General features: G+C 31.4%; 1 protein-coding gene across 1 annotated transcript; it reads right to left on the bottom strand.

Moving 5' to 3' along the window:
- Positions 1–4,152: 4,152 nt before the first annotated feature.
- On the bottom strand, positions 4,153–7,298 carry LOC105801900 (ACT domain-containing protein ACR8). Its single transcript, XM_012633248.2, has 7 exons — positions 6,930–7,298; positions 6,797–6,842; positions 6,569–6,683; positions 6,103–6,170; positions 5,431–5,997; positions 5,245–5,349; positions 4,153–5,158 (listed from the first exon to the last, which is right to left on the bottom strand). Exons 1-7 carry the CDS (start codon positions 6,989–6,991, stop codon positions 4,793–4,795), a joined length of 1,329 nt encoding a protein of 442 aa, XP_012488702.1. The 5' UTR covers positions 6,992–7,298; the 3' UTR covers positions 4,153–4,792.
- Positions 7,299–11,166: the final 3,868 nt, after the last annotated feature.

The raw sequence follows: 11,166 nt of genomic DNA, 5'->3' as shown, positions 1-11,166 counted from the left end.
ATTATGATACACCCACGATGGTGAAACAAAACTTATGTAAAAAATAGATTTGTATATTTTATATTAAAAATTAAATAAGGCTTTAATGAAATGATTAAGTAGAAGCGATCAAAACATTCTAGAATAGTTCGAAGAATTATGAGAGCCGAAGGGCAATGGTGCATCAGATATGTCCTTAGAAACCTTAATAAAGTTGATTGTTTGTCGAAACTGAGTCTAAAGGAGAGTTCAAATCTTCAAGTTTATTATTGTGTCCCGAATGAAGTTTTAGAGCTCATTCGACATGATAAGAATAATGATGCTTTTGTTCAATTTATCTTGATGTAATTCTTTTTCGATTTTTTAAAAAAGAAAAAAGAAAAAGAACATTTTCTTATTAATAATCTTTATTTTCGTGGATTTTAATTATTTCTCCATTAAATTAGTTTCGAAATAAAAAAATAATTTATGATTAAAAACCAAGAGATAAAGATTAAACTTATTTTAATAAAAATAAATATATAAAATACGTTGCTCACTTTTATCCTGAATAAAAGAATCGTTAACACGTTATGGTCATCAAATTGGTGAGGTGTAACGGCTAGGCCAAATATATTTTTGAAAAATGACTATTAAAACATAAAATATGTAACAAAAATTTAACTTATTAACAAAACCACTGTCAATAAAATAAAATAAAATAAAGAACTCTAAATATTCGATTTTAAGATTCTATAACTTAAACAAATCAATTAAACTTGGAGTATTGATTCAACTTAGAAGCTTTAGTTAGATCGATTATCTCAATTTAATCAATAATAAATAATTGCAATTATAATTTCTAAAATGAAAATTCGTCAAGCCATCGATTAAACAATTTAAAATAAATTATTTCATACTTTTCTTAGGAAGAAAACGAGAGGAAAATAAAATAAAATTATTATTATTTGTTTATTGAAAAGGAAGTAATTCTGATTTAATAGAAATAAATAATTTTATATTATAATCATGGATGGACCACAAGACTGACCCATTAGAAATGCAATTAATTTTCAGATTATAAATATTATAACAAAATTTAAAAGGTAAGTTAAGAAAATAGTGGTATTAAATAATTAATTTAAGATAAGAACAAACCAAGTCCTACTATTTTATTCATTTTCAAAACTTTTGTTTTAAATATTATTGATGAGCTCGATGAACATTAACATCCACACCTCTTTTTTTTTTTCTTTATTTATTTTAATTTATTAATAATGACAAATATTATTATTACTTGAATACAGTAGTGGAATTCGTAAACATCTTTAATTTATTTAATCTTTTGGTCGGTAAAAAGCCTTTAACTTTATTTATTTTATTTTGGTTTCTAACTCATCGAATGGGGAAAATAAGAACAGATGATTAAGAATCTTTTAATTTTAAAAATAACGCATGATGCTAACGCTGAAAAATAATATTACTATATTTTATGTATTTATTTATTTTATTTTTCTAATCAGAAAAGGCTAATTGCTGGCATTCCAATAAAGTTTAGTCAAGTAACATGGCTATTTGATTTTCAATACATAATATAATAATATTAAAGTTGAGCAAACAAAACTTAGAAATTGAAAATTGATTCGAGTTGATGGTTTTTGGATTTTTTTTCATAACTTAATTGAATTTATTTTTATTAATATATAACATAAAAATTAGAAATGTATATTAATTAGTAAAAATAATTTAAAAATTATTTTTCAAAAAAAATATTGTGTATTGGGTGTGGGTAAACTCGTTTTAGCGATATTATCTTAATCGAATCGGTTGGTTGGACTGGGTAAACTGAAAATTAGTTAGGTATCGATTCAGAGAAAAGTTTTGGATTAGTTGAAACAGGAATAGGTGTGAATTGATCTAATCGAGCTAAAAAATTAATTATATATTTTAATGAATATATTGAACTAAGCCATCTAAACTTGTTACACTGATAAATCAGCGACTTAACCTCTAATTTTAAAAACTTTGCATTTTAGTATTCATACCTTCGTGCCTCTTTTTCTTTTAGTCTGTGTGGGGCACTGATGTGCTTTCCTCTTTTAAAGAGTTTTATTAATGAAAAAAAAAAGTTCTATAAAAAATATTAAAACCTTATCAAAGAAAGTGTAAAAATAATAAAATAAAAAACTTATAAAAAAATAAAATTGAATCAATTATCATGTAAAGTTTAAAATATTCTGAATAAATTGAATCAAAACTAGCCTTAACATACATATACATATACACACCACTGATACACAAGAATCAGGGTTGGAGATCTAAAGTGGTTTTGACGAGTTCGGAGATGAATTGAAGGTCGAGCTTGGCAAGCAGAGTGAGTTTGTTTTTCTTTGTGGAGTCTTTTAGGTAGAAAACAAAGCTTATGTAACAGATGAAGTAAGGAATTTTTTTTGAAGTACAAAATTAAATGGTATATTTTTATGATAATAAAATATAATTTTATTATTTTAATAATTTATATTTTTATAATTTTTAAAATATTAAATTAAATTTTCATCATTTTTTATAGAGGTGTTCATGGGCCGGGCCAGGCCCATAAAAAATTTCGGCCCGGCCCAAAATATGGGCCTAAGATTTTGCCCAGGCCCGATCCGGGAAAAAAATCATAAGCCCGGGACCGGCCCGGCCCATTTTTATTTTAAAAATTTTAAAAAATATTTTAAAAATATTTTAAAATTAAAAAAATTAAAAAAAGTATTTTAAAATTATTTTAAAATAAAAAAAATTAAAAAAGTATGTAAAAAATATTTTAAAATTTAAAAATAAATATATTTATTATATTGGGCCGGGCCGGGCCAAAAAAGTAGTGCCCAAGGCCCGGCCCGTTTTCTAAACGGGCCTCATTTTTTTGCCCAAGCCCATATTTCGGGCCTATATTTTTACCCAAACCCTCCCATATTTCGGACGGGCCATCGGGCCGGGCCGCCCGGCCCATGAGCACCTCTAATTTTTGAAGTACTCAAATACAACTTCACTACTATTAGTTTAAGATTCTATAAATTATAAAGAATATAAATAATTTAAAATTCATTTTAGGGGAGACCATTTTATTATCCCGCCAGCCCTTAGATCCACTCTGGTACATGATGTGGATCCGTTTAAATACGTTTCCTTTTAAAACAGATAATGGTGGAATTATAAAAGGACAGATAAAATATGACTTGATAAAATAGTGAAGAGTTGATAGTTAAGTTATGAAGTGGCTTAGATATGAAAATAAGAGTGTCCAAGTAAGCTCCACATATTATTTGACTAGTTGCTCTTTATGAGTGAGACATTCCCTCAGCCCATTAATCTGATGAGGTCCGTTTTGGATTCTTCCGTCATCAAATGGTTGATTTGATATGCTTGTTGTCGTCCCATTTTTTGTTTTAGTTTTCTCTTTGCTCTCGGCAGAATAATATCTGAACCTTTTCTTTATTTCTTCAGCCTTGGATCGGCAATCTAAGAGGTATTTTCGACCATCTTGTAAGGGTTTCCCTCATATTCCACCCTCGACATTAGGCTTGGCCCTTTCAACTTTTCTCCAGCAACCTCATCCCTTTGTTTGTTTAGCGCCATTATATCTTCGGTTCCCTGCTAGTTGGAGCTCGACGGAGCTTGGGATTCTCCGGACCAGCTAGTTTGACTAGTGGCTAAAGCCACTTTAACAGCCATAAGTTCTTCCACTGACGTTGGCTCCCTTCTGCTCCATGGAAATTCACGATGCTATTTTTGGGTCGTCGTGCATGGTCTCCCTGCGAAGGCATTACATGCCGGCGAAAAGTACATCCCCTACTCTCTCCTCCAGCTACTCCGACATTCCCTAGAGCTCCTCCGATAACAATGGTATTTTAGAGGCTAGGATTTTGTAGCTTTGAGGCCGGGTTTCTTAGGCCTATAATTTGTACACACCAACTAAATTAAAAATTAAATTTTAATAATACCATTTTTTTTTAATAATACCATTTTACTTGTAATGATTAGAGACGAAACATGGTGAAGAATTTACCCTTTGGGCAAAGGATTCATTTTTAGTAAATCTAAAAGTGTAGGACCTTATGTCTCCATATGTTTCAAAAAAAAAGGACCTCATATCTCCACAATATTCAACTAACTAAACACTATATTATTCGACCCAACCAAAACATAGTATACAAAAAAGAATATATTTTATAACATAAAGTCAACCATTATAGTTAATACTTGAAAGTCATTATGTACAAATGTTATCCATTACAAACCATGATTTTTCCACCACCTATACCATTTTTTTCCCTTTACTACCAAACAATAACTCTTAGCAACCATTGTGGGCAACAAATAACACCAAATTCCACCATTTTCACATACACAAAGGCTATAAACAGTTAAAATTACTATGGAGATCCCAAGAATAAGATAAATTACATTTTACTCTCTAAATTCAAAAATTGAACAAATTAATTCATATAAGTTAAATCAAAGAGTAAAATAATCCTTTTGTTAAATTTTTCATTCATTTCTACTGTTATAAGATTTTTGTGCATCAACATGATGTTCATATGGCACATCATGTGCCACTGTTTGATTTTTCAGTCATGTATGCTAATTTTAAACAGTACAAATAGAAGAATATTTTAACAAAAAAGACTAATTTGTCCAATTTTTTAAGTAGAAGAGTTAAAATGCAATCTGACTCGTATATATATGAAGGTCTTTATGATATTTTTACCGCTATCAACCCCAAAAACTGGAGCAAAAGAATATGCCTATTTTCTTCAACCAAATTTCCCCTACCATGGAGTTTTCACCTTCAAGAATAGGACTTAATCAACCCCAAATTGTATAGGTTCTTTCTCACTAAGCTCCCAAGCGATAACAAAACCGCCCCGCCAACCCCGATTTCGTGTTCATCCTGCCTTTCAGCCATTTGATGATGCCTAAATGGTAGTTCCTTCACCTTCAAGTTACCTAAGCCGATCTTTTGTCTTACAGATTCAATACTTTTGGGATCTACTAGGTTCCTGGTCGCATCGGTTACATGAAAAACATTCATTGCCACGCCCATCGCGGTTGATATTTCAGCCCTTGTCACATTCAGTCCATTTTCTCTGAACGTTCGGGTCACATCGGTTAATAAACCTTGCCTATCTGATGTGCATAACTCAAGCCTGATGCCCTGAAATCACATATGAACTAGTATGCGTAAGAGTTTGGAATATAGATGAACATTGAAAATCGAGAAGGATCTGAATTGGAATATACCTCAGATGCTCTCCTTTCGATTGCAGCTTGTAAGCATTGGATCAGTCGATGCCTTTCTGGTTCCGAACTAATTGGGGTTCCATCCGTGTGTCTAATATAAAATTCCTGTTACAAGAATCAACAAATTTTAGGTCCAAAAAGTCTAGGAGCCAATGTTTGTAACCAAAACATGAAACAACATAGTACCAGATATGCTTTATCCCCAGTTGTGTTAATAGAGGCATGGAACACAACATATTCCATGTCTGTCAATGTGCAAACAACATCGAACAGAAGCTTAGGCCGATCCTCACATTGAACATTCACGACTGAATAACCCCTTTCTGTCCAATTTTGTACATTGACAACCGGCAAATCCGTCCAACATTGCAAATCAGGCTTCCATTCATAGTCACGATCTGCAGACATCATTTGATGTAACCTTCTCTCAGTGTGTGTTACATCCATAGAAACTGAAGTTCTCGCACTACGAATATCATTGTCCCCTCTCAAAACATTCCTTAAACGTGCTTCAATCCTGTCGATTCGTCGTGAGTCCTCGATCGGGGACCCTGAATTACAATCTTTTACATAGATTAAAGACGCAATCCGACCGTTGTGAGTCCATACTTTAGCATCCACCACATTGCATTGGAACTCAGCTAAAACAGCAAATACTTCAGACAAAAGACCAACTCTATCTGTTCCAGTCAATTCCAACGCTGTTAAGCCATTAAATCCAAGGCTTTTATCAGGATAAGTGGTCTCAAGTGACTGTAGAACCCGAAAACAAACAGAACATACATCAGTTTAACAACGAATCAATGTAATAAAAAAGAACATTAACACTAAATAAAATCTAAGGGTTCTAATAACTACCTGTTCAATGTAACTAATAACACTCTCATCGGTTAATTTGTTTCCGTTTAGATCAGTCACATGAAAAACTGCAAATCCATAAAAAAAGAGCCAGTAACAGCAATTTCGAGCAAAGCCCAAAATTTATAACATGGAAACAGAACGAACTTTGGTAAAAGTACCCTTGGACTAGAAATTAGATTGCATTTTTCCCCTTTATTTAAAAAATTGAGTAAATTAACCACTCCACGTTAGATCAAAGAGCAAACCAAAATTTTCTGTTAAAAATCTCATGTTAACAGTATAAACGGATGGAATTTTTAACAAAAAAAAAAACTAGTTTGTTTTTTTATCTACCATACATGGACTAATTTGCTTATTTTGTGAGTAGAAAGGGTAAAATACAATCCTACTAGGAGAGCCTCCAAGGTAATTTTACCAACAGACTTCATTTCAGAATTCATGCTTTAAATAATATTTTTCTTACCATCCATGAACCACTGGCCATCTGATGAAATGTAAGCCTTTTTAATTGAAAGATTAAGGTCTGTTAAAATCTGAACAGCATCTAACAATGTTCCATGTCTTCTAGCACTATCAACCTGAAGAAAAATCAAAGTAAACAAGAACTTGAATGAGCCAAAAAGCTTTGAAAAAAAAATCAAAGTGGGGGTGCCTTCATATTTCAGACCGGACAGGTTCAACGGAAGCTAACCTTAACAACTGTCGCTGTGCGACAAACGGTATTGTCGATTACCACCCTGTAAAAAGCAACAAAGCAAAATCAGCAGCAAAATCCACAAAAACGAAATGGGTTTTTGTTTCTTTGATGATTTTTTGTTGCAAACCTGGGAGTACTCATCCGAATAACAAGCTTTTGATATTCATCGAGACAAGCATGCCACTCCATTGTTTTCGTTTAGAAGAAACCCCAAAAAGATATTGAAAATTTTAAGGTAAACACCAAAAAAGAACAACCTTTTTTAATGTCTCGAAACACCTATGAAACCAACAATAGACCAAAATCTGGACACATTTAAAGCTCTTCTGCTTTGAATCCTTTTCTACTAAGTCGCAACTTTTTAACAACTCCCACAAAACTCTTCTTTAATTAAAGAGTTGAAAACGCAAAGCACGCCTTGTTGTTTTAAGCTCTTTTTTTTTCCTGGTTTTATGCTCTCCCATATATAAAAAAAAATGTTGTTTGAATGTTTGTATTATTGTAATATTTTACGCCTTGATTAGTGTGTGTATATATATACAGAGAAGAAAAGAAAAAAAATGGAGCGGGTAACGCCTGCTCACTAAGTCTGCCCGTGCTGACCTGCTTTTTTCTTACACGGTGGTTAAATTTAATGATGCCACGTTGTCGATTAAAGTCCAGCTCGGATGCACGTTATGAAAGAGATTATAAACTGGAACCCCATACGTTGGACCAATTTGTCTTAGGCGAGTGCAAGCACTGAACTTATTTCCTTCGTTGCATGATATGTAGTTGTAGATCTAATTCATATATTTTAGTTCAACCGCTATTAGTTTATTTATTTTACGAGTTTTGAAATTTTATTTTTCACAAAATGTTGTTGTTAATTTTTTTAATTTTAAAATTTAATATGATAAAATATATTATTATATGTGTAATATTATTTTAGGTCATTATTGTTAAAAAATATTTGATTAATGAATTTAATAGACTTTGTTTACGTCAATATTGAAATTTTAAATATTGAAAAGTATAAAATTTAGAATAAAATTAAAATAAATTTATAACTTTACATATAATCATCTATTATTATTTAAGTCAAAAATTAAAATTTTAAAAATATAAAATTAAATACATAAATTATGTATGGTACCGAAAGAAGTAACAAAATTTAACCGCTATTTATATACATAAATGATAAATTATGGAATCTGAGTATTAAAATGTTTAAATTCAAACTTGATTGATAACAAAGATTTGTAAAGCAAAAATTATTAGTCAAATAAAAAAGAAAAAAAGGCAAATTGTACGTAGCCGTATTTAATTTGTCAAAAGGCCAAAAAAAAACACCGCGCGCATGGGTTCAGATGTAGTCGTGGATGCACGCTTTCGAATTTATTTAGTAGTTTTTTATTTATTTTTAAATTACTTTTTTCAATAAAAAATTCTTTTCTTTTAAATGGATGATTTAAGACGTGTCGAACCAACACTCCGCAGAACATACATCTGGGGCCCACTGTCTGTAAATCAAGTACAGGGTTGTCAGAAAACACGTTCTCCGGTTTCGCTACACCGTGTCGTGTGCACCGGTTCCTACGTGCACGTCTTTACAGTTAAGTGGCTATACGGCTGTACCCCAAATAAATAAATAACATGAAGAGGAACTTAATTTTTCTCCATTTTTTGGGTAAATTGCACTTAAAAGTCACTAAAATATTAATAAATTTACGTTTTAGTAACATAACTTCAAAAAATTACATTACTATTGTATTATTCGAAAATTTTATTTAAGTCAGTGGGTTGTTATTATTAAAAAAAACTCCGACTAGTAAGCTCCAAGTAAAGATTTGGCGCGATATAGTGGATTAATACTCATCGACAAGTAGAATATATTTTAGATTCAAATCGATCAGTCAGTTAATGACAAAGATCAAAGAAAAAAATGTTTAGTTTTCTATTCACAAATTTATGAGGTTTAAAGTTGTTTATGAAAACAACTAAACTGTGGAAAGGGAATGAGAGCTTTCAATTGACACAAGCAATGTAAATAGAGAAGATTATACAACAATAATTTTAATAATTTAATGACTTAAACGTTAACTTTCTAATAGTTTAATAACCAAAACATAAATTTATAATAATTTAGTACCCTTAAATGTAGTTTACCCTTTTTTTTAAGTCTACGTCTACATCGGCTTATGAACATAATTACGTAAATAAATAAATTAAAATCGAGCATTGAAAGCATGCCACGTGGGAGTAAAGCTGTTAAAGCGACTGTTATTGGCGGTTAAAACTTGTGAAATTAAAAGGTTAATATTTAAAAGGGTGAAAGGGACCAGCTTCGGATTGGACATGGCGGGAAAACGGTTTATATTCCCGCCAAACTGGACACCGGTGTGGGCCACGTCATCGCGGAGATATCCAATTATACGTCAACTAGAAAAGCTTGGCTAGAGTCGGGGGCTTTTTACAGCAGTGAAGAGTCTAGTACAGAGGCCACTGTGAGCTGGCACGTGGAAGACAGCTCAGCACGTGGATATCCGGCTGGGTCCCTTTGTTACTCACGTTTAAAAAGAAGTTATTATTAATTTTAAATTTTGGATTTTAAAATTTATCTTCAAGATTTGTTTTATGGTTTATGATTATGATTTGATAAATTTTGGAAGGTTTTTTCAAAAACATTTTTAGAAAAATGAAAATTTTAGTTAAATAGAAAATATTTACTTTTTATTTAATATTTTAAAATAAAATTATTACAATAATTATGAATTATTTTCATACTTTAAATATAAAATATTTATTTTAAATTATAAAAAATAATTAATTATAACTTAAATAAAAAATTATTTCAATTCAATTAATCATAAATTTTAATTAATTCAAAAATTATCTAAACACATCAATTTAAATTGGTTTTTAATTTTTAATTTTTGTTTTTTTACTCAGCCTGCGCTTCTTTTGGCTCCAAATTCTAAACCGGGTTATACTTGGAGGAAGTGTTAAGCGGGATGGGAAGTGGGTTAGGATCCCATACAGCGGCGCCGCAAATCTCTCCGTGAGACACTCGAAGCATGTTTTCATCTAATGTTATTAAACACGTCACACTAAAAAATAAATAAAAATAAATTTGTTGATACTTTCCATTATATAAAAAGTAGGTGATTTTCGGGCATTTTACTTTAAAAAGCCCATTTTTTTCAATAATTACAGAAATGGGCCAACTATTTAATTATTTACAGGATTGGTCCATTTTTCCCGAAATCGCTGCCACGTCAGCGCGATGTCAGGGTACGCGTCAGAACATCGCTACCACGTTAGCGCGATGTGCTGAGTCTGCCGCCATGTAGCGCGTTCCGGGGGACGCGATTTTGACGTTTTTTTTTTTCACGTTAGGTTTTTTCAGCTTTTAGGGCTTAGGATTCAGGGTTTTTAGAGGTTTTAGGTCCGAGAAGAAATAATTTTATTTGACCTTTCTGAGCAAATAGTATAAAATTACATATAGCAGGATGCTATTTGAGAAGAAATTTTGAAATTGCGCCCTCATGGATGCGCTCTTGCTACAGTAGGTCATGGATGAAATAAATTTTTTTTGACGTTTCTGAGCAAATAGTATAAATTCGCTTCTAGCAGGATGCTATTTGAAAAGAATTTGTAAAATCCCGCCCTCGTGGACGCGGAATTGCTACAGTAGGTCGTGGATGAAATAATTTTTTTGACCTTTCTGAGCAAATAATATAAAATCGCTTCTAGCAGGATGCTATTTGAGAATATTTTGTGAAAATCGCGCCCTCGGGGACGCACTTTTGCTACTGTAGCATGTTTGGGCTGAGGTTATAAATTAGGCAGAAAATGTTCTCAAAATACATAAGTTAGAGCAAAAACAATTTAGAGAGGCTAAGAAGGTTAGAGTTTCAAATATGAGTGAACGTATTAGTGCTGTTATTTACTACGATGGTGAGGTTTGCCACACCGAGAATGGTGTTTTTTTGTCGGAGAATACGGTGCAACTGGTTTTTAACCAGAACATAGATTTGACAGAACTTCGTAAAAGAATTAGGTTAGGGTTTTTAAGTTTAGGGTTAGGGTTTTCAACTTAATTATGTTATGGTTTTTAAGTTTAAGGTTAGGGTTTTCAACTTAATTAGGTTAGGGTTTTCAATTTTTATCACATCAAATAAACTTCTATTTTATTACATCATATAAACTTCTATTTTATTACATCAAATAAACTTCTATTTTATTACATCAAATAATATCAAAATAACTCAAAAAAATTTCAATTTTTATTACATCAATAAAACTTCTATTTTATTACATCAAACAAAGTTTAAAATATTCAAAATATTTGTACAAATATTTTTAAATATGGCAATCAATGT

The sequence above is a fragment of the Gossypium raimondii genome, chromosome 11 (assembly GCF_025698545.1).
Source record: "Gossypium raimondii isolate GPD5lz chromosome 11, ASM2569854v1, whole genome shotgun sequence".
NCBI lineage: Eukaryota > Viridiplantae > Streptophyta > Magnoliopsida > Malvales > Malvaceae > Gossypium > Gossypium raimondii.
This window is presented reverse-complemented; position numbering and strand designations above follow the sequence as displayed.